Source organism: Mastacembelus armatus, chromosome 13 (assembly GCF_900324485.2).
Source record: "Mastacembelus armatus chromosome 13, fMasArm1.2, whole genome shotgun sequence".
NCBI classification, from domain to species: domain Eukaryota; kingdom Metazoa; phylum Chordata; class Actinopteri; order Synbranchiformes; family Mastacembelidae; genus Mastacembelus; species Mastacembelus armatus.
The window spans coordinates 8,715,601-8,739,474 of NC_046645.1; the positions used below are offsets into that span (position 1 = coordinate 8,715,601).

General features: G+C 40.3%; 2 protein-coding genes across 9 annotated transcripts in view; both read left to right on the forward strand.

The window, feature by feature from the left end:
* Positions 1-15,490, forward strand: part of LOC113122841 (cell surface glycoprotein MUC18-like) — a 32,072-nt gene extending 16,582 nt beyond the window's left edge. The window contains exons 2-17 of one of the 5 annotated variants that reach the window (XM_033325524.1): positions 6,156-6,280; positions 6,372-6,603; positions 6,829-6,899; positions 6,987-7,074; positions 7,202-7,381; positions 8,362-8,489; positions 8,620-8,755; positions 8,879-8,994; positions 9,712-9,853; positions 10,060-10,184; positions 10,406-10,547; positions 10,857-10,931; positions 11,887-11,928; positions 12,337-12,460; positions 13,095-13,206; positions 13,327-15,490. In XM_033325524.1, coding sequence (XP_033181415.1) covers positions 6,156-6,280; positions 6,372-6,603; positions 6,829-6,899; positions 6,987-7,074; positions 7,202-7,381; positions 8,362-8,489; positions 8,620-8,755; positions 8,879-8,994; positions 9,712-9,853; positions 10,060-10,184; positions 10,406-10,547; positions 10,857-10,931; positions 11,887-11,928; positions 12,337-12,460; positions 13,095-13,206; positions 13,327-13,356 — 1,868 coding nt within the window. In that variant the 3' untranslated portion in view covers positions 13,357-15,490. Of the gene's footprint in view, positions 1-6,155; positions 6,281-6,371; positions 6,604-6,828; positions 6,900-6,986; positions 7,075-7,201; positions 7,382-8,361; positions 8,490-8,619; positions 8,756-8,878; positions 8,995-9,711; positions 9,854-10,059; positions 10,185-10,405; positions 10,548-10,856; positions 10,932-11,886; positions 11,929-12,336; positions 12,461-13,094; positions 13,207-13,321 lie in introns of all 5 variants that reach the window. The other 4 variants (XM_026294467.2, XM_026294484.2, XM_026294476.2 and 1 more) reach the window with 4 other exon arrangements.
* A 2,132-nt stretch (positions 15,491-17,622) lies between these two features.
* tlcd5a (TLC domain containing 5a) lies at positions 17,623-23,768 on the forward strand. Of its 4 annotated transcripts, none has more exons than XM_026299407.1 (3): positions 17,623-17,905; positions 20,370-20,573; positions 21,162-23,768. In XM_026299407.1, exons 2-3 carry the CDS (start codon positions 20,378-20,380, stop codon positions 21,692-21,694), a joined length of 729 nt encoding a protein of 242 aa, XP_026155192.1. In that variant the 5' UTR covers positions 17,623-17,905; positions 20,370-20,377; the 3' UTR covers positions 21,695-23,768. The 4 variants fall into 4 exon arrangements, with proteins under 4 accessions (XP_026155192.1, XP_026155193.1, XP_026155190.1 ...); XM_026299408.1 differs by having other exon boundaries at positions 17,623-17,878; XM_026299405.1 differs by lacking the exon at positions 17,623-17,905 and adding an exon at positions 19,571-20,214.
* Positions 23,769-23,874: the final 106 nt, after the last annotated feature.

Below are 23,874 nucleotides of genomic sequence, written 5' to 3' on the forward strand. Positions count from 1 at the left end.
TAGTTCCAGTGATTTGAGTATATTTGAGCATTTAGAGACAAAACACCAGTTAGATTCATATCAGAAAGAGCAGAGGATGGTTATCTGGTTTAAATGCCAGTTGAAAACAGGAGCCCCGTCCACCTTCACCGGTGACCATCTGTAGTGTGGGCTGGTTGCCAGAGCAGACAGAGGGAGGATGGATTGTGGCCTGTCAATGAAACCATCATGGTTAGAAAATCAAACATATTCCAGCCTTTGAACAAACACATACCGCATCTAATTGGTCTACTATACCTGTCAGAGAGATGGGTGAGACATCTGTATACACTCGTAGATGTCTAAAACAGCATTATTCTGAGTTACAGTGGTATAGGTGCCCTCGTTCTTGTCTTGTCGTCATGTGATACTTTTCTCTGTCTGTACTGTACCAGGTTTTCTGTATTTGTTGTTGAGGTAGAGGTTTTAAAGGTGTGGTTAAACAGCCACAGGAGTGCAGAGCTTGTCAGGGAGCTTTATCACCGCTCTCTAAAAACAGACCAACTGATTGTTTTGTCTACAGTGAAATCAAAGCCTTTCGTCAGGATACCCACTTCTCCTTTGAGCTTCCCTTGTCACATCTGCCTCTGTTGTCCTTTATAACAGTATGTGTCGTGAGGCTTATTTTACCTTATCTTTAAGTGCACCTAATTTTGTCGTGCCTTTGAGTACAATCTGCCCTCTTTGTGGCATGGTGTTTTACGAGGGAACAACTGGACCGAGATGTTTATATCTGTTAAAAGACCCCCCTGCAGCTTCGAGTGGAGCGACCAGAGACTGGAGCTCTTTGAAGCTCGTTTATCATCTCTGAGATGCAAATTGAAAAGTGCATGTGCGTGTGTGTGTGTGGGGGGGGGGGGACCTGATTCAATTAGCCTCATAAATCAAAGCAAAATATCCTTTTATAACTGCTTTGTTTCTCTAGTGTGTTTCATGTCTGTCTGTGGGAATATAATATGTTCTTCATAAGGGCTTTCCTCTCTGTGTGGGAATCCTTTTATTAATTTAATGCATTCTCCTTATGTTGCACCATCATTTTCTTTCATTTGATTTCTGAAGTAGCTCTGTGCTTCACCCCTTAGAGGAAAACATTTATTACATTATATGTGATAAACGTTTTCATCTAATATCTTCTAATATCACACCGTAAATTATTTATCTACTTCCACGACTTTAATGAAGTCTTATAATAATTTTACTCTTTGAAATATTCAAAGTCCAAAGTCATGCTTAAAGGGAGATTTCAGCATTTTGGTAAATACATGTATATGTTTTCTCCCAGAGAGTTAGATGTAATCACAATTGGCCCAACTTAGCATAAAGACAAGAGAAAAGTAGAGAGAGGCAGCCAACCTGGCTTTGCCCAAACGTTTAATGGGTGATTTGTTGGACAATCACTTGGCTGGATACAAAAAGTTCCTGTAGTCTCACTGAGTTTACCAGACTCCAGGATCAGTAGGTGTTTCCTACTACTACCACTAGCTAATCCCCTGCTGGCTCTAGGCCTCTATTAACATACATCTTCTCTGTTGCACCATCACAGCCAGTGAAAATATTATCTGCTATTTGTTCCTTAAAACTGAAATGAGTCATTGCAAATATTATTTGATTGTTGGGCAAATGAAACAAGTCACTAAGCATGTGAACTCAGGGTCAAACACTCACCAGGGAAAAGAATATTGTTTGCTGAGGGGAGCTCACACCACTACAAGGTCCAGCTGTCCTAACTTGCCACTGTCAGAGGGGATGTGCAACTTTTTTAAAATGATGATCCAAATGCACATGCACTCTAATATCTGCACTCTGGTCCTAAAATGAATCGATCTGAGACCTTGGTGAGCCAGCTTCTCTGCACTGTGGGGATGAATACTGGTCAAATTACTAATGAGAAATGATGGAGATTCCCATGAGCAACCTCCAGTTGTCAGGCAGCATAAGGAAAGAGTTGCTGAAGCATTCAGTCCAAACTGCAAAGTATAATTTAAATTTCCAAGGGTTCATGTCTTCTGAAATGCACTTCTTACTATGGGTAAATGCTCATGTGGGTGATGGGATGCTGGGAGTGAGTCAGCGTCCTTGCATCGCTAATGGCCAGGAAATGTCTATATAGGAGAGACTAATTTGATTTCTTTAGCAGGAAAGCATCCGTCCAGCTCCATTATCCAGTGGTAAACAGCAACAGACAGCAGGGGGAGAGGCAGGTTGGGGAGAGGAGTGTACAGTAGCATGAAATTAGAAATTAACTGGTTTTCTGCTCTAATTTTCCATAAAATGTGACTGGATCTTTATCCAAGACTCAACAAATAAACACAATGCACTTAAGCTGATAACACAAACAATTCAAATTTCTTTACTGAACATTCACAGTGCTGGGGGGAAAAAGGAACTGAACCTTTGGAGTTCATAGCTGCTTGAACCTTCTTTGGCATCAATGGCTTTAGAAAAGCTTTCAGTAGCTCTGGGTTTGACCTGCACGACATTCAGGAGGAATTTTGGGCCATTCCTCTTTACAGAACTGCTTCAGCTCAGACACATTTGTAGGATGTCTGGTGTGAACGGTCCACTTCAGATCATTCCACAGGTCCTGGGTCTGACTGGGCCACTACAAAAGGTACATTTTCAATGTTCTGCTGCAGCACCCAACTTCTCCTATGCTTCAGCTGGTGGACAGCCACTCTGACATGATCCTGTAGGATATTTTGCTAAACTCATTTTACACAATATGCTGATGGTTAGTGGTCCATGCCCTGAGGCTGGAGAGCAGCAGCTTCCTCCTTGGTGTTCTGCCATGGACACCCTGCCTGTTGGTAGACTGAACAGCAATATTTCTCAGCTCCAGTGATATCTTCAAGCCTTTTGCTGTTACTCGTGATGGGCGAATGATATTGAGTCTTTGGAGCTTGTGTAACTCTTCCTGAAGCAGAGTGATTTGTTGGAGCTGCTGATCTGATGAAGACCACTACAACCAAATAGTGGGGAGTTTCCCCAGTCTGGAGTGATTATAACAATACTGAGAAGTCCTGTGAATATAATGAGGATAGCATAGGAGACTACACACCTTGATGGTCGCAATGTCAGCTGGAATATTGTTGTTCCTGAGGAACAGCTATGGTAACGGTGCTCGAGGCATTATCACGTCGGCAAAATGTTTCTTCTGGACAAGGTAGATAGGGCAAAACAGGCGTATGTCAGTGCTGGTGTTTCCATACACAGATAATGTGAAGCTCAGTAACAAGTTGTAATACGCTAAAGCAGACTTACTTAAAATCAATCAGTTGTTATTGTTATTTTTGACCAAGATATGTACTTTAATTCACACATAAAACAAATCTCTAGAACTGCCTTCTTTCCCTTGTGCAATATTGCCAAAATTAGGAACATCCTGTCTCATAATGATGCAGAAGAACTAGTTCATGCATTTGTTACTTCAAGGCTAGATTACTGTTACTCATTATTATCAGGATGTCCCAGTATCTCCAGTTAATCCAGAATACTGTGGCCAGAGTCCTGACAGGAAGTAGTAAGAGAGATCATATTTCTCTAATGTAAACTTCTCTTTATTGGCTCCCTTTAAAATCCTTCTCCTCACATACAAGTCCCTTCATGATCAAGCTCCTTCATACCTTAAAGACCTCATAGTATCATATACCATTAGAGCCCTTCTCTCTCAGAGTGCAGGTCTATTTATTTCATCATTGACAACGGCAAATGTAATCATACTAAAATAAAATATGTAGAATAATGAAAAGCACTTCCATTAACTTAACAGGTGAGCTAAGGCTAATGTTAGCCAATGAGGACCCAGTAGCAGGACTATCTGCGTTGTGGAGTCTACCTCATATGACTTGTCTTTAACTGAAAGTTGCGACTTTTTCGCACCTTACCGTCAACAAAAACCAGAAATGTCTGCAGAAACTACAATGGCGTCACAGACGCAGGAACCATGGTAGAACATCCGGTCCCTGGAGATGAAAAATGGCCCTTTTTTTGTTTTTTTCTCTACATTTCTGTATTTTGTTATGCTACATAGAGAAAGGAAATCGTTTTTTTATTTTTTAATATCTGCTGTTGAACGGAAAATCCAATGACCAAAAGTTACATGGACCGGGACAGTTCCGTTTTCTCGTTTTGGTCAGAGTCGGTTACTCTTGCTGGTATTGTTGTTTTTCCTTTTGGGCTGTATGGATGTACTGGAAGAGTACTGGGAATTAGTCACCATTATTCCAGAGTGGACAGTCCTATTAGCCTTCCTAGCCCAGAGACCATTGACGGTGTGTAAAGGGGGATCTATACAGAATGAAGCCAACTCATTCGCCATTTTCGGCCATTATTGATGTCGCCATGTTGCGTTTGTGGAGCCGGAAGTACCATATTTGGACAACAACACAGACGAGCACTGAACCAATCAGCAGCGAGCTTGTTGAACGTACACGCCCCCTGGAGAGAGCGGCTAAAACTACGACCCTACAGTCTGATCTGACATAAATATCAATATCTGTTAGGTAGTGATGAGCAGGTGAAGCCTCATGAAGCTCTTTCATTGTAATTGTGTCGAAAAAGCTTCAAGGCTTCGGTCTAACTAAGAACAGTGACATCTGGTGGCCAACTAAAGACATAGCAACCTCTCAAGAGCGTGACTGAAGGACTGACAATCATTTCAATCCCATGTCAGCAACGTTCAGAAAAGACGGTTTTGTTTTAATCTGCTAATGATTTTGTTAAAAAGTCTATACAAACAACAAAGACCAGAGATCCTTCCTGCTGCTGAACTTTTTCTGTTTGTTTGTTTTGTGTTTTAGTCAGAAAACCTTTAAAGAGAATGGTTTAACAGTCATTCAGAGACTTGTATTGTAGTCTCGCCAAATCTCTTTCCTCACAACCCAACATTTTTGAGTAATATCGATGCATCTTTATATAGCTTGAGGGGTCCAGTTTCAGTGATAAGTGGGGGTCCCTCCTGTAGACCCTTAGTATGAGTCACAGCGAGAGATCCTGGAAGGGGGAAAACCACTCGTTCCTCAGAGGCTGATCATGGAGGAACAGTGGGTCTACTATGCTGCCTGTAAATTGAGCCTTTCTTCCTGTGAGAGGGTGACATGGTGGAATGCAGCACATTAATGTGGACATGGGTGGGCTTCTCATTCCTGTCATAGCATCTCTCTCTTCCCTTTGGCCCACCATGACTTTCTTGCTGTGCCTCCTCTGAGTTTGTGTCAACAGGGTGTGGATGTGGTGTCACACGTGGTTTGTTTCATCAGAATAATTCAAGTATTTGTAAGGTTGATAATCTTAACCTCGAGGTTCTGTTAAACATGTGTCTCTCTTAGCCTTGATATTGTTCACCCTGGCTCACTGTCATGGTTTACACAGAACCATCCATCTTTACATTAACGTCATGTCTGTCACAACAACTTTCAGACTTTCCAGTCAGAATGCTGTTGTTTATGGATGCAGAGAACTTTTCTGGATGTAACCACTTCAGTTGTTTCATTTTAACCTGTTTGCATAAGGTGTTCTGTGGCTTAGCGTGTTACTGAACCACGTTGACTCTTTGTGCCACCTACGCTTGTTCAACAAGGTACCAGTCACCCTTCAAGAGAAAATTGTGACTTGTGCAAATGTCAATTTCAGGCTTAAATACTCACATAGAACACAGCTTAAAAACGTTCCTGCAAATATAGGTCAAGCTGTGTGGTTCATACCTTTCAATGTTGCTTGTAAAACATGTCTGTCCTTGGCTTGTAAGCTGGAGTTGTTAATTTATTAATTATTTCTGTCCTTAGTTTTATGTACATTTTCAATTTATACATAAAAATCATCAGAGTAGAGACGGTGAAATTTAAAAAAAAAAAAAAAATGGTTTTACACTGGGCTAAGGCAGAAAGGTCGGTGAATGAGCAAAAGCAAAATGCAACAAAGAGCAGCAGGCTTAGTGAAAAGGTTATGATGTGCATGAAGCACCTTGTTGAAGCGCATCATTTTCATCGTTTTCCACATTGTTACTGTTGGTTTGTGGTTTGATTAGCACTCCTAATTTAGTCATACCGTTGGATTTTGGACATTTGGGTGGAAACTGACAATTGACAGATGCCATTGACATACATATTCAACAACAACAACCATTTCCTTTCTTTCAGTGTGGGCCAACGTGGAGGTGAACATGGAGGACAGAGTGGAGGTGTTCAGGGGAGATAAAGCTCAGATCACCTGCCTGTTTAAATCGGGTGACGGCATTGGTGGCATAACCATACAGTGGCTCTATGTGAGTTTCATCAACCCTGATGCAGACAGACACTCATAGAAAGGATGTTTCTATGCATGTGATGCATTTTTGCTTATACTCTGACCTGTAGGTGACACGTTTGAGGGAGAAACAGCCCATCTACTACCAAGATGCCACGACAAAGTATATAGAGTCAAGCTTTCCATATAAAGACCGGATCAATGTGACTGATAACGGAGCCAGGGGAGAGACAGTGTTGACTATCAACGACGTGCAAATAAGAGATGAAATGGAATTTATCTGTCTCGTCAGAAGTCTAACAGAGGGAACTGGGGAGGGACGTACTAAGCTGAAGGTGTTTGGTAAGATTAAGGCTGAGATGGCCTGTGTTGTTCTTTGAATGGTTTGAGTAGCAAGGGAGTGAAAAGGCCCTTTATAAAGCTAACATCACTGAATTTAGAGCAACAATAATTGGTTTCAGAAAGGATGAGTATCATGCAGTAAGTCATAGTCAGTGTGCTCACTTCAGTGAAGAATTAAACTTGTATTGTTTTTGTCTGTATTCTTAAACTTAATTTGACTGACAGAAAAACCTGAGCGTCCCACCATTGAGGGTATGGAAACAGGGATCTCAGTTAATGAAAAAACCCCACCCAAGGTAAGCAAACTGTGAATTGAACAGAAAGTATAAAAATTATGGAATGACTCTCATTTAATGTCTCTCATTCTCTCCCCTCTCTCACAGATTGGCGTCTGCGAGGTCAAAAATGGCTTCCCCAAGCCGAACATCACTTGGTATAGAAATACCACACCACTACATGATGATGGGGATGGTGAGACAGATTGACAAACGCCTGTGATGCATTTCTTAGCTGTTTTAGTTTGGGCTTAATGTGGTTTCCTGTACTTTCCTTGATTTCCTTCTCTCAATCTATCCTCTGCCTTTCTTGTGCCTTCCAGGGGTGAGTGTGAAGTCCAGTTCCACTGTTGAATCCAGTGGTCTGTTCTCAGTTAGAAGTGAGCTGAGCATGAAGGTAACGAAGGAGGACAAAAATGCGAAGTTCTACTGCGAGGTCAGCTACTTTGTTCCTGGAGCAACCAGGATGACAGAGACCAACCGAATTAATATCACTGTATACTGTGAGTTTCATGTGATGAAATATCACTCTGAATACTTTACACTGTATATTTAATATTGGTGTCAGTATAATACACTAGACCATGTTAAAATAAAAATAAGTGTGTAGATAAAGAAAAGGCAGAACTGATCACAGTCATCATCATGACCTCTAAGAAAACCATAGGAGGGATTTAGGAATAAAACATCAGGTCCATTGCCTTCTTGTGCAGAGCTAAAAAATGTACAGGTTTTTCTAAGTGAGCTTATAGAAACAACTTTAAAATCAACATATTTTGACAGGTAAAAAACATTAACTGCTACTGGAACTTGTATGATGACGATAAGTCACTGTCTATTTCCATCCATGCATTATGTAACACTGTTATCCAGGGTCGCGAGAGGGTTGCAGTCAAACTCAGCTGACATTTGCTGAGAAGTGGGGCACACCCTGGACAGATCACCAGTTTATCACAGGGCTGACGCACATAGAGAAAGACAAACACTCACATTCACATCTACAGTGAAGTCACCAATTAACCTAACTCCAACCTACATGTCTTTGGACTGTGGAAAAAATCTGGAGTACCTGGAGAAAACCCACACAGACATGGGGAGAACATGTAAACTCCACACAGAAAGACCTTGGGTTACTGGGGACCCTTCTTGCTGTGAGGTGACCTCTATTGATTTGTTTCTGCAAACTGAAACAAATGCCAGTCCTCACTCAAACACTGTTGTTAGCTTAGGCCTTATGTGACCTCTGACAGTTGCCTCATTTCACCTTTAAGCAAAGTTTCATGAGGATGGCATGATGCACTCACCCCCCCCCCCCCCCCCCCAGTCTGCAGATTATGTTTGTTGAAAGAGCCAGTCCAACGAGAGGCAGATGTAGTTTAGTTCATTGTAGCTATAATTGTGGCAATGACATAAACCTGGTGCAAATTTTTTCTACAGAACTTAAGGTTTGTGGCTGTACCTTGAATTGCTGTCTCTTTTTCAGACCCCTCAACAGCTGTAGATGTGTGGGTGGACTCACCAAAGGGCAAAATCAAGGAAGGGGACTCTATTGTGTTTCACTGTCGTGGGAACGGGAATACTCCATCACTCCTGACACTCTCACACAACAATGTAAGAAAATCAACACTTTTGCACTCATGATTCAGACAGAGGCCCAGCCCAGGCCCACTTTATTAATAATTATTCTGGCATTTTAAACTCATTCTTGAGTTTTTGATTTTTATTTATTTATTTTTTGTAGGGTGACGTCCTTGGGGATGGCAATATTGTTGTGCTGGAAAACGTGTCCCGTCAGCACAGTGGAGTTTACAAGTGTTCCTCTCTGGACACAGACACATGGGGGGAGATCAATGGAGAGACCACAGTGATTGTCAACTGTAAGGAACCTGCATGGATTTGTGAGCATGTAAACAAACCCACTTTATGAGGGTTATGTATGTACTGTAGGTTCCCAGCTTGAATTCTTTTCTCTTGATTCTCTCTTCCTGCTGTATGTGTAGATCTTGATCCTGCTGTGGTGAAACCTGAGGATACGGTTGTGGTGGCCCAAGGAGAGGCAGTGACAGCCACCTGCAATGCTTTGTCTTCTCTCCAGACAAACACAGCATGGTTCAAGGTCACATACACACAGAATATACAATTACACAAACAGCAACAAAATAATATGCACCTAAATGAATGAACTCACATTTAGGAAACACGTCACGTTTGTGTGCAGCCTGTATAAAACAGACATAGGAGCAGATGTGTGACTGTGATCTGACTGCACTGTTTTAGTCCTTTAACATGGTCATTAAGTCACTTTAGACCCTGACCATTCATTGCTTTTGGCCTTTCATAACTGGTGACAGCACTATGGTTGTTTACATATGTAATCAGTAAATTTACTCCAGTATATCCTGTTACTAATACTTTTGTATTTGTACTAAATTTATTACGGAGGATTTTTACTCCACAAAGTATTTTTACTTGTGGTATTTCTGGTTTTACTTATGTTAAAGTTTTAAGTACTTTTTCCACCAATAGATGACTTCCACTATGACACATTACCCAGGATACATGGTTATACCCATTTCTCATTTTCTGATTTCCTGTTTCTTCTTTCTCTGGACAATATTAAGCTGATTTTGTTCCATCGTCTCTTGAGTCAGAAACTAGTCTTGTTTATTTAGACAGTGGCACATGTCAGGGGGCACAGACTAGTCTGCAGATTGTATATAAAGATAGTTGATGCATCGGTTCTAGTCAAAGCCCAGCTTTACCTTTTAAGTTAAGAATGTCTTGTGGTGTGTCTGTTAAATCTGCTTTTTCTTCCCTGCCTCGGCACGCATAGAATGGAGAGGAGGTTTTTACGGGTCACACTGTGACCCTGAAGGACGTGACGTTCGACAACACAGGGACGTACACGTGTGTGGTGACTGTTCCTGAGATTGAAGGAATGGAAACCAGTGGCACACTTGATGTTCGCGTCGCGGGTGAGTCAGATCCTGGACACTGTAAACTGAATATTACAACTGTTTTTCTGGTCAGTCAGTTTAAAGTCTTCTACAAAGTACCATAATATATTGTGTCATGTAATGTTAATGAAAGAAAAGTTTACTGTATTTGTGTTTGCAACAGGAACTGTTAGGAGTTAGACTAGTTGTGGTCATGGCAGAACTGCTTGCTTGTCTCTCTGCAGGCCCCCCAAAGATCATGGAGCAGGACACAGAGATCACAGCGGCTTTTGATACGATGGTCGAGCTGAGCTGCCATGTCAGAGGTTTCCCTCCTCCCAGCGTTACCTGGAACAGCCCTGATGGAGAGGTACAGCAGGGGGGAAACGTCACATTGTTGGATTAGCATCAGCTGCAACAGAAATACTGTTGGTTTTTTTTTTTTTTTTTTTTTAAACTAACATTTAAGATGATTAGTCTTACTGTCTTTGGTGATTTGCTGACTTTGTTTTAGCTGCAGCATGAGATTGGTATAATGCTTTGGAGTGAAATGTCTAGCCAACTGTTGGATGGACTGATGTTTTTTGGCAGGTTTTCAAGATGGCATCCCAGAAAGAGACCGAGGAGGGTGTTGAGAGTGTGCTCAGTGTGAAGGTCATCTCTGACATCACTGCGCTCTGCAGAGCCTCCAACAAGTACGGCACTGACTCGGTGACCTTCAACATAAAAGCCAGTGAGTCCCTGCTGCTTGTGTTTCCTGTCTCTACTCTTGGTGTTTGTGTTCATCTCTATCCTTGTCCTCCTCGCCCACACCCGTTCTGTTCTTCCTCTTCTTGTCTTTGTCACTTCTTTGTAAGTTTTTACTCCGTGTGAAGGCTTTGAGCTCTGCCATGTCTGTACGGTCTGAGTCTGGACATTTTAATCAGTGTTGTCGTTGTTTTGGACAAGATGCTGTGAAGCTGTGTGGCTGTCAAATGTTCCCCCCTCCTCCCAGTGTGTTAACAGGGTGTGTCCTCCCTTTTGTACCTTTACCTGTTTTCAGCTATACACACCACGCCATCCACCACCATTATTACAACTAGCAACACCAATACAACTACAACTACCGTTTCCTCAGGTAAGACAAGAGTCACTCTGCACTGCCTGCATTGTAAATTAAGTCCAGAGTCAGATAATGTCCCATTGAGGATTATTGAAGTTTATTTGATCATATCTTAAAAAGTTTAGAGAATCACTGTTAATCAAAACCTCATTAGGAGAGGTGTTGTATCTAGTAATACTACTTCAGAGAAGGTTATTACCTTCATGTTCAGTTTCAGGTAGTTTACATTTTGCCTTTCACTCATGGTCTGGCTGTGCCACTTTTCTGTGAGTCAGACTTAAAAATTGAGAGAGAGAAAGGAAACTAAAAACCTCTGAAGGCTGGAGCAATGAATGCAGCCAGAAAGGCCATTACAGCAGTGGTGGTGAGTGATCACTCTGAATATGAACTGGTTTCTATTTAAAGTTTTAATATATCTGAGACTTGTTGCTGCTGCAAGGGGTGTTACTGACTACCTTGTTGGCACAGCCCTCAAATACTTTTTGCTTGTCAAGTTACAGTAAATAATCACACTTGCTTTGTGAAAATGAAAACTTTGTGGCGTGAAAAAATGATCAGTTGAATCAGACATGAGTAAATCATTCTGACATGGTTCCTTTCTGAAAGGAGGAGTGTAATGTTTACTGTTTGTGTCGTGGCATGCAGATACATACACAGCATCCAACTACAAACACGCATGTGTCAGTGTGACACCAGAAAGCACCTGATGCTTTAAATGCACTCAGTCTCCTGCTCCTATTACGACTGATGCCTGTCATGCCAGGAAATTTTCAGCCCCTCACAGGAAAACCATTCTCACCAAGTGCCAGCTAAATGAGATTAACCAGGCTGCTTGGGGCTGATTGCTGTGCTACTGACTACTGTCTGACTACAGACTACACTGCTTGTGTGTGTATGTAGCAGGCCTACTGATATCAGTTATTCAATACAACAACCACCTACTAATAATTGTGCTTATGTGTTTTCTCAGTCAAAGCAGAAACAGTTATGCCACCAAAGAACCTGAAGAAAGGTTTGTATGTTGCTTTGCAGATCCTCCTCCTCTTCCTGCCACTTCTCCTCTTTCTCTCGCCTCCCAGCGTCCATCAGATTTTCCTTTATCAAAACATCACAGCATTGAATTGTTTATTGTCACCACTTCCTGTGCATGATGTCATGCTGTTATGTATGTAAGCACATCCCACCTCCTACATGCCTAAAGGACTTCTGCACCTTCTTCTCTTTATTTAAGCTGCTGGTTTAGGTCACCTGAACTCCTTTTAAATGCATTGTAAAGTGCTATCAACTGTACCTACATACTGTGGAATGCTGCACAGCACGGGAGATGCAATCCTCTATGTGACTGTCCTACCTCATGAGGTTATCTCAATCATTATGAAGTTATTAATTGCATGGTTGTTCTTGTTTTCTTCTCCACCAGAGGGCAGCGGTGTCATAATTGCAGTCGTCATCATATGCATCCTGCTGCTGGCCATCCTGGGGAGTGTGCTCTACTTCCTCTACAAAAAGGGCAAGCTCTGTGGCCGCTCCGGAAAGCAAGACATGTAAGTGTGATGACAGCAACTTGATGCATAAATGTACGATGTATCTTAAAACATGAGGCACTACAAAAAAAGTGGTTAAAATCAATATTATGGTTATATGGCAGAAGTGTGATTCAGAGTACTGTCACAATGTTACAATGTTACAATAGTGTACCTTTACCAAATCAGTGTAAAGTTACAGTGCACAAGGTAAAAATTTATGTATTTTAGTTATTCTGCTTTATTTACACTTTATAAATACTGACTCTTGCTGTTTGTATAATGTTGATTATTTAAATTATGATAATCTTGTAGAATAATGTGACATTTGGATAAACTTTCTGGGTGAAGTATTATCTAATTTTGTACAGTTTGTTTTGTTAAATGGAATTGAGGGACTATATATTGTACTTTGTGCTAATCAAATAGAAACAATTGTCAAAATTAATGCAGTGCAACAGTGAAAAACTGTGATGATACTATGGACAATGCAAAATCACCAGAAAACAAAGAATTTAGTAAAAAGATAATACAATTCTATTAAAATATGAGCTCCGATACTACTGAACTATTTCCCAGCTCTAATCATAACTCAGAACATCACACTGCACTGTTTCTAACTCGAGCAGCACTAAAGGGAAGTCTTGTTTTGCAGCACTAAAGGGAAGTCCAACAAAGAAAACATCGTGGTGGAGATGAAGAGCGACAATACAGAGGAAGCTACTCTCCTTGGGGTTAATGGAGAAAAACAACCTGCCAGTGAGCAGGTAAATTTTTTGATCTTATGATCTGATTGCACCATTAATAGATTTACTCAGCCTCCACCCGCACCCTTTCTTTTATCTCTGCATGGGTTTTAATAGCTGTGTTTTCTCTCTGGAGTGAAGGGTGGTGAGTACCTGGATGTGCAGACGTGAGGAGGTGACTGCAGACACACCGATAGCTGTGCCCATTCTTCTCTCTCAGGCTCTGACCCGCCAATGCCTTCAAGCTTCCACCAGGGCTCTTTCTTCTAATAGAGTTATGTCATGGAAAAGCTCAGTTTTCTGTCAGCTAATACCCTGACTGAGGACTGAGACTCAAATTATTTTTGGCTGCAGCTTTTACTTACTGCCCTTTACATGAGAAGTGATTCGAGCACTCCTTGTCAATACTCTGCTAATAAATTTGCGGTATTTAAACAAATGACAAATCTTTAGTTCTCACTACAATGAGCCTTGTCGCTGATTAGAGCACAAGATTGACTAGGGACTGTTTTATACTCGACTGAGCATCACCTCAGACAAAACAATCACTGCAGAGCCTGAAACAGCTGTTTATCGAGTGTACATATTATAATCTATGTATATATTTCTTTATTTAAAATAACGCCATAGAAAAAAAATATCAAAAATAAAAGACCAGATACACTTTTACTTTGGTCTGGCGCTCTCCTTGGAGAGCAAGGAGACCATAGGTGGTTTTAGGCATCTTCTTTTTATGTTATCTGTTTTGCTTAAGTCTGTACACTGAAAGTTTTGGGGTTGCAACAGTGCTTACCTCCACAGCCACTTCCAGCCTTGCCCCAAATATTGCTCTGAAAACAAGCTTGTTGGTCATTTAGTCACACATCATAAACTACATATACATGGCTAATAATATTCCACTAATTATCAGAACAGCAGCTCAGTCTGAATAAATGTGCTTATGTTGCCACCTCGACTGGAACAGACTGGCCCGATTAGATCAACAGGAAATCGTTATTCAACAATCCTTAAATCTTTTAAAGGCTCCAACAAAAACCTTGTAGCAGCCACAGATCAGTTTTGTTTGCTGCCACCATGTGTCTCGGCACGTCACCTAGTCTCACCTCCGTATGGGGCAAACATGCATAGAAAAAATATATGGAATTCCAACTAGACAGAAACAATAGTACATGGCTAATATTTTCCCACTGACCTTTTAATTAACACTTTTCACCAGCCCTCTCATTCCAAATCCAACTGTGATGTCTGGCCTGAGTGAGGTGGTTACATGGTGAATTTTTATTCAGATTGAGCTGCGATTCAAATTATTAGTGGAATATTAGGGTACATGTCACTGCAGCTAATCACATTTATTGTTTATTTTTTCTCTCTACAGCTAACACTTGTCTTTACACTCTCTAGTTTGGTATACTAAATATATCTTTACAAGACGGGTGAATAATTTGTTCAGGATTTGACTTAGAAAGGTTAACATTATTTGTAGTTCTTTTAGCTTTACTGTTTCTTAGTAGTTTACTTTTGAAATTTGTGTTTGAGTTCAAGCATTGCCAACAATAAGGTCAAAGAGTCACCGGATACCGTAGAAATTACATTCGAACTCATGCCGAACATCCACATTTTCTACTGTTGTGGTTATATTTAATGTCCAGTGCACTGATTTCTGTGGTAAATCTTCTTTGTGCTGTTGTGTTTCTCTAATGTGAAATTGTTTTGTTTAATATGGCTCTGTGTCAAACGAAATGTATTTCTGTAGCTAGCGTTTATTTCTTTAAGAGGAAGGATGAAGGTAAAATGTGGTTCATGGCATGAAGTCACCCTTCCAGAGAAGACAGGTTGTTTAATGAGTGAATCAATCCAATGTGTTGACTGAAACTTGAAATCATCTGTTGGATCTCAGCAAGACAGAATCCCCCTCAGGTGCGATGCCTTAAATGAACACCCACTCCTCATTTCAATGTTCTCATTTAAATGTTCACTAGTGACGTTATAGTATATGACTGCTGAGGAGGGGGGAATGACTGTGATTCCACAAGTGCAAATTAAATCTAAAGACAGTCAGCAACTTGCAGCTGTCAGGTTCTTCCTATGCTCTGTTAGTTTTCCTGCTGTTTTAAGAACTACCACTGTTTTAGACGTTCGAGATCTGTAAAATGTTTTTCAAAGCCTTGGCCTTGTCACTGATGGCATTCAAACCATTTACCAACAAATTTATTATTTGTAGTTTTTGAAAAATTATACAGATAAAGTGACTTAATTGAAAAGAACTTCAAATGAGCTCTACCTAATAAAATAACTTGGCTCCTTTTTTTTTTCCTGGTAGATTTACAGGTATTTTATGAGGATTTCTAGATCATTTCCCAATATGTTCCTACAACCAAAATACTTCTGAGATCACAAATAAAAGTACTGAAACTGTAGGTCCGTCCCCCTGTACTGTTCATGCATTTTACAGAAGGCTACTATTACACAGACTTTGTTGCAGCATTGCCATAACACAGCATCTGTACCTTCACACTGCTTCCAGCGTCATCTAGTCCTGTGCAGTTTCTCGTCTCTGAAACATTGAATGGTCAAAGTAGGAATAGCACAGGTACAAATAGTAACATGCTTCAGTTTCATGAAACCATGTCAGGGAGGGAGGACGTACAGCATCAGTGTCCTGGAACTGGAGCACTTCATCTGAATTCAACCATCATTAATGTTATGGCTTGTCCTCTAACTTTCCACTCTGTTCTGACAATTCACCTGTGTTCAAAAGTAAAAAAGTTCATTTCAACTTATGCAATTTAAACTCCACTTAGCATACATCGATAAGTTATAAAAAATGATAACAGCTTAAAAAAATTGTGATGTTATTTTGCACCTGACAGGACTAGAATAAATCACTGAACACATTTCAGTAACAGGTGAATTACTAATTACTAATAACAGGTTTTGACTAATCACAAAACTGAAGGAGACAGTTCAGCTGTAGCCACAATGAAGTAATTGTGCTCTTCACTGAGACTATAACTGCAGTTTGTAAATGTGTACGTTTGATCGTTCACAGAGTAATGGCATCTACAAACTAAACATCTTTGAGTCTGAACGTAGAGAAGTGAGACATGTATTGGCTTTTGCTTATTTTATTAACAGCACTGTGCATACTTCCAAAGTGATGCGAGCTTTAAAAACCATCGAAAAGTTAATGAATGCCTTTTTACCGATGAGAAGCGACATGACTACATGGAACAACAGCTCCCTCTTCTGGCATGAACTTGTCAAAGTACCCAACAGTGTAGCTGAGGGGAACGGAGGCTAGAACGCATCGAGCGTCTCTGAGGCTGAGCACTGATCTGGGACCTGATTTATCTTTCAGGTAAGAAGAAAGTGGAGGCCTTGCACAGAGCTGCACCTTGTACTAGATCAGGCCTGATGGGGCAGAGAGGACAGATTAATACAAGCAATACTGCACAATCTTGCCTTAAGAGATCAAGAGGTACAAGATCAATACCTACAAACACTTCAAAAACAAGTCCTTATTCTAAACATATGGCACTGCTCACACAGAATTATTCACACAAGTAAACAAAACCTTTGGAACCTTTTTTTCTTTTCAAATCACAAACTTTTCTAACATTCGCTTTTCTTTAGAGTGACAGTATCAAAGCACAAATCGGTACATTTGATTCTTTTGGCACCATTCAACATTACACCATACACATACACCACTTCCCTCATGCATTTACTTACACTGCTGATTTCACTGACTACACACCTCATCTTTAATCCTTAGGTTATTTAGGGGTTACTCTTCTATTTCATTACATATAAAATATTGGTTAATTGGCTATTTGTGTCATGACTGGGCAGCCTGGTTTGTGACAGATGAGAGGCTTGTCCAACTAATTTTTTTTCATTCTTTTATAAAACAGTTTTATTTAAAATATGCATACAATCCAAACAAATATAGAAGTGAAGCAACAGCAAATAAAAATCCATCCATTATCTATACTTATTATACTTATAAACTTATTATACTTATTATACTAGTTATTATACTTATTCCTTAACAAGGGTCCCAGGGATCTTCTGGAGCCTATCCCAGCTCTCTTTTGCCTGAAAGGCCAGGTCACCAGTCCATCACAGGGCCAACCACACACACTCACACTCACTCCTATGGTCAATTTAGAGTCACCAACTTAACATGCACGAGGACTGTCCCAGTCATGGGGCCCCACCATGGGTTAAAAACGGATATGTGTGTGTGTGTGTGTGTGTAAGAGAGCGAAAGAAAGAGAGAGAGAGAGAGAGAGATTTCTGCTATTGACCACAAGGTGTCGCAACTGTTCAGAAAAGATGAGAGCCTCCCATCCCTGTGGTAAGAGATTAAGGCGACTGCAAACGTGTTTTGGCTGTTTTTTTTTTTAGTAGCTATATCTGCCATAATCTCAGAACTACAGTATATTATGGAATAACACAACCAGAACACCGTTCCTGTTAATGCTTCTAGTCGCTGTGTTTTTTATGAAGCTACAGGGAATAACAGCTAACGCTAACTAATAACGTGGAGGAGGAATTAAGGGATGCTGAGGGAAGAGGAGCTGCTGTTGCCACCGGACAAGGACAACATAGAAACAGGACAACAAAGAGCAGCTAGTGTGACTGCAAACAAACCTTCACATATCTTCACAGGGGACAAACCAGCAAGGATGTAAGCTAAGCGACAGTCACATTAAGGGTAATGATATTGTATTACGTTTTGGGAACGCGTTACAATCCCATAGGAAAACTGATGGCGTTAGCTTGTTATTGGTTAGCTTGCTGTCTGATCCCACTAACTGTGGTTCTCAGAGCATCCTCTGAAATGAGATTCAAGCTTCATGCTGCCCTTTACCAAAAGCAGCTGCCATCGATTTCACCATATAGCAGCTGGAATAGCAAAAGGATGAAGACATCTAGCTAGCTGGTTACATTAAGCTAATCAACCAGCTAGCTAGCTGCTTTTCCGTTTGTATGTTTCCATGGGAACGCGATTAAACTGTTATTAATGTTAGCAAGCTAGCTAACTTATAGCTCTTACCTCTGGTTGGTTTGTGCAGTATAAAGCCTAAAAGCTACTTTCACTTCTGTCAGGACTCAGCAGTCCTATTATCTCACCGGTATGTGAAGCTTGATTTAACTAAACAGTTAAAAAATCTCTTTAAGAGTCAAGTCCTGGCCCAGATAGCAGCAACACGAAGACCACAGATGTTAGTAACTAACTACTGGAAAGTATATGTTTTGCATGCTGCTATGGAAAGGAAAATAGTTTTGGAAATCTACCCAAATTGAGTTGTCCAGCTGCCTGGTGTTTGCTTCAGTCACATGTCTTTTTGTTGTTGTTAGTGTTAACAGCATTTCACTTTTTTTCTTTGCACGTCCATTGTTGGATTGGATGTGTCCTTTGTTTTGCTCTTCTTCTTTTTGTTTGGTGAGTGTTTGGACAAGAATAGCAGAATAAAACCAAACCAAAGATAACCTCCATGCAGTCCATCCATCATCTATACCTGTTTATTACTAATTAGGGTCACAGGATCTGCTGGAGCCTATCCCAGCTCTCTTTGAGTGAAAGGCAGGGGTACACCCTGGACAGGTCACCAGTCCATCACAGGGCCACATAGAGACAAACAACCTCACACGCTCACACTCACTCCTATGGACAATTTAGTCACCAATCAACCTGACATACATGTTTTTGGACTGTGGGAGGAAACTAATGCAAACACAGGGAGAACATGCAAACTTCACACAGAAAGGTCCCTGCTGGGTTGTGAACCCAGGACCTTCTTGTTGTGAGGCAACAGTGCTAACCACTAATCCACCATGCTGAGTTATTTATATAATCTTCCATTTAAAAAACATCCATTAGTCTTAGTCTATCCCCTATATATTGTAGCTGTTTTGCATCTAAGGTGGCATCGATTAGTTGATTTAGATAATTGGGAAATAATTTCAGGGCAGCATGGTGGCTGAGTGGTTAGCACTGTTGCCTCACAGCAAGAAGGTCGTGGGTTCGCATCCCGGCCTTTCTGTGTGGAGTTTGCATGTTCTCCCTGTGCTTGCGTGGGTTTACTCCGGGTACTCCGGTTTCCTCCCACAGTCCAAAAACATGCATGTCAGGTTGCTTGGTGACTCTAAAATTGCCCGTAGGACTGAGTGTGAGTGTGTGAGGTTGTCTGTCTTTGTGTGTCTATATGTGGCCCTGCGACAGACTGGTGACCTGTCTAGGGTGTACCCCTGCCTTCCACCCGAGAGAGAGCTGGGATAGGCTCCAGCGGATCCCTGTGACCCTGAACAGGAAAAGCGGGTATAGAAGATGGATGGATGGATGGAAATAATTTCAGTGATACACATGTTAAACACCAAGCATGTCCCACCTTCGCTGGTATGAGAATGTGAATAAGTTCTGAAAATGTGAAAATAAACTAAATATATTCAGATGTTGGACTGTTGTTTGGACAAAATGAGAAATTTGAATATATTTGATTATGATGAGCATATTTATTTTATGGGGAAAAAAGCATTTATTTGCATGCAGCTCACCCAAATATGAGTTACCACCCTGACAGCCATGTATTTATACAGCTGTTATTTGTGGTGTACATACTTTAACAACAAAGAAAAAAATAATACATTTCTAGACTGATTTATTTTGTTTTCATAGGCCAGAGATCATGTGATAACTGGTTAAGAAGCCTCTGTCTCTCACGTGAACTGTCTGAGGCCCATCACCCAGTGCCCTCTCATCTAGTTTTGAAATTTGCTTGAAGTCTTTGAGAATCAAGTGTGCATCTTGTTCCAGTGCAGTGAGAGTGGGCCTGTCCATCTGCATGGTCTCACCTCCTAGTACAAACGTCACAGCAGAAAAAGAGACGTCCCCCTCACCCCACCAGACCCTCGGCTGGCCAACTATAGCACTATTATAGTTCAAGCAAAGGCTAATTGTTGGACACTTACAAAGGATTGCACAGTCCAAGTCTTTGGATGGTAATGCTGTCTATTTCTACAGTAAGCGATATTACAGAGCAAAATGTGCTTCTGTGCATTTTTCTTACGCCAAGAAATGTGATTCAAAGTTGACTCAATGACTGCTGACAGGTTTTGGACAGAAAGTATAAGTTGGTTTTAGCCACGTTTTTGTTTATTATTCCTTGTTTCTTCAGAAGCCAAGATGGCACTTCTTGTGGTTTGTGCACTCCTGTGCCTGTCCTTCTGGGTCTCCTTCTACTTTATTTTGTGTAATCTTAATGGGTCCCGGAGCTACGAATGGAACTGTCGCCTTGTCACTTTGGTACATGGCATCTTGGCAGTCTGCATCACAGCTTACATAGGCTATGTGGATGGACCCTGGCCTTTCACTCATCCAGGTAGGACACTTACCTTAAATGGATTCAAATTACTAAATTGGAACATTTTGTAGTTGGAAAATGAACATATTTTTACATTAAGGACATGATCACAGACAATAACTGCGGCTGAAATGGTTTAAAGATATAAAACATGACTGTCAGTCTGTTAATAGATTTCTTGGAAACTCAGTTGCTCCATAAATATTCAATAAATTATCATATAGGACAGAAAAACAACAAAGCTGATGCTAGGTGATTTTTCTGACTGAAAAATTAAGGATAATATATATTTTTTTTATCAGAATTGCTTTTTAATTTACTTATATAATAGCTAACATTTGCTCTACACTGCTTAGTATATTGTTGAAAATGTAAATTAATAAAAACTACTACTGTGAATAATGCATTCAGTAGTGACTAAATACTTTTACCTCCCCTAGTATTATTCTATATTGCTAAAAGTTCTTTACCAGAAGAGTGTTTCTGCAACCTTTGTTTATCCATGTCACAGTAATACATTTTTATGATGATGATTCCCTGATTGTTTTTGCTTGTACTTACAAATATGTAAATTAAAACCTGTTTCTTTCTGTTTCTGGATGCCAGGTACTAAGAATACCCCACTGCAGATAAGTGCCTTGGTGGTGAGCCTAGGCTACTTTATCTTTGATATGGCCTGGTGTGTGTACTTTCGCACAGAGGGACCCGTTATGCTGGCCCACCACACCATGAGCATCTTGGGAATCCTGTTGACCCTGTGGTTGGGGGAGTCTGGCATTGAGTCCTGCGCGGTCCTCTTTGGCAGTGAAATCACCAACCCCCTCCTCCAGGCACGCTGGTTTCTTAAACAGACAGGACATTACGGGACGCTGCTGGGGGGCATTGTGGACGTCCTGTTTGTGCTGCTGTTTGTGGTGATGCGAATCTTCGTAGGAGGCACAATGCTGTACTGTGAGTTGATCTCCCCAAGACCCAGATTCTTTATCAAGTGTGGGGGAGTGGCCATGTATGCCCTATCCTGGGTATTTATGGTGGACATTGTTCGATTTGCTATACGGAAAAGCAAGACCTGGCACAAACAGCAGAGAGGCCAACAAGAGACAGTATCAGCTAATGGTCATGAAGGGAAGAAGGATTAATCAACTTCTGTTTCTGTAAAGGAAAATTGTTTACATTATGTCCGTGTTTTTCATTTGAGATGCACAGGGGAAAGTACAAAGAAAATTCACTTTTTGTATGTCACACTGAGATTTAAAAATGATATTTCAGTCATTATTTTCTATCTCAAGAACTATCCTGTGACATTTGCGTGTGCATTTGTAAAATAAAAAACATTTTTATGCAGTTAATGCAGCTGAACATGTTATTGTGCTAAAAGGTGCAAACAACATAGATGTTTTATGACACTGAAAACCAAAGCACTTTTTACAAACACACAAACAGATGTCGCTTTCAGTTGCATTGAACTCTAGCCTAGTCATATGTGGTGATGTTCCAAAGGGACGTTAAGTGTTTGGAAACAGTTTACATGTAATACCCATGGTTCTTGAGAAACATATTATTTCGAATTCAAGTTTGTTTCTTTGGAATTTGTGTGCTCATATGAACCTTTGGACAGATGTGAAAGGCATATTCAGGGAGATATAGCCATACTGGAAAGTTGGGGTGAATGTGTGCAATGTGTTTGATTACCTTATTTAATTTAGGTTATAGCAGTTCTTTTAAGCTTTTGCCTGCTGTTTAAAATCATATTCCAGAGCCTGCCCCATGGAAAGAATTTATTTATTTTACACCCTTCACATACAATGATACAGCACAGTGGCATATCTCTGTTACATAGTTCTGCATCCATTCATCATGTATCACTTATCCTGCCACATCCAGGGTCATTAGGCCTGGAGCCAATACAAGCTGAATTTGGTCCAGAGGCAGGATACAGCCTGGACACATCACCTGCCTATCGCAGGGCTGACACATAGAGACAGACAAACACTATAGTTCTGCACTGGTAATATTATTATTTCACAGTTCATTTGGATATTTATGTAAACTATAAATATCTTCAAATGTTTGCTCAGATTCTATCAGAGTGTGTACTTTAGATAGTGGAAGCATCTGATTTCACTGTAGCACCTGTTTTAACATGCATGATTTCATTTAATCTTTTAGACAAAATTCAAACAGAAGATCTGTAGTCTGTACTGTAAGTCCCCAGGTAATTTATGCTCTTCACTGTGCTGCTGTCATGACCAACCAGACTGCCTCATACTTAGAAGAGAATGACAACCTGTGCAATCAGGCATGTAGGAGCAGTCCTTTGTTTCTATTGCAAATAATGTGGAATTTCTACATTTACTCTTTACGTAAGGCAGTGACATACACCCACACAAATAGGCCTGCCAAATAGTTATCAGTTTGCAGTAAAATTACCTTATGGGTCATTTGTGGTTGTCTTTTTAGAAAATTCACTTGTCCAATTGAATAATTCCAAATATATTAACATATAAAATTCTTAGTAAAATCTTTTCATGTTTTGATTTATATATAAAGAGTTCCCTGTGTGAACTACAGTTTTATGTTGTATTTTATATGTTATTATACATTTCCCATATTGTAATAGTATTGGAAAAATATTAATCTATGATATTGTGGTGTCGATTTTAACCATATTGCCCAGAAACAACATACAAGTACAAGAGGGACTAAGGGCAGGTGTCTTGTAATGTGTAGAAAATATTATGACTTAGCCCACTTTACATGTGTTCCAGCCGGGAAGACTACCAAATGACCAGCTGTCATCTTTGTGCTATATATGCACTATATGTGCTCTTATTATAATGACCATATTTTGTTTGGTGTTTTAGAGGCCATAGGTTTCCACAGTAATGTGCAAAAACACTTGTTATCCCATTTATTTGTCCGTTTATATTTAATTGAAATGTATTGCTTTATACAAGGTCTGTTTACCTGCTCGTCATTGTTAAAATCATGTGAGCATCACTATTGTATTTAAAAAAGTAAAAATTTAACTGGTGTGTGCCTTAGCTATCTAAATCTAATTTCCTAATTTTTTATTTGTTTTTGTCTCATGTCATACTGTAAGTTCTCCAGTACAAGCATAAAAGTGTAAAGAAGAACCATTTTCATTTCAGGGTTTCATAACTGGCCTTTGTACTTCCTGTCTAAAGTAAAATAAAGGTCTAATATACTGTTTGTATGCTCCTAAATAATTTTAAACACCAGAATTATAAAATGCATTTGGATTGGACAGAGACTGAAGTTACCTAAGCTGTCCACATGATGGTGTCCTATCAATAAT

Bases quoted from the DNA above. Each gene is read 5' to 3' on its own strand.
- tlcd5a (XM_026299407.1), top strand. From the start codon at position 20,378: ATGGCACTTCTTGTGGTTTGTGCACTCCTGTGCCTGTCCTTCTGGGTC. The intron at 20,574-21,161 runs GTAGGACACTTA...TCTGGATGCCAG, and splicing joins CTGGCCTTTCACTCATCCAG to GTACTAAGAATACCCCACTG.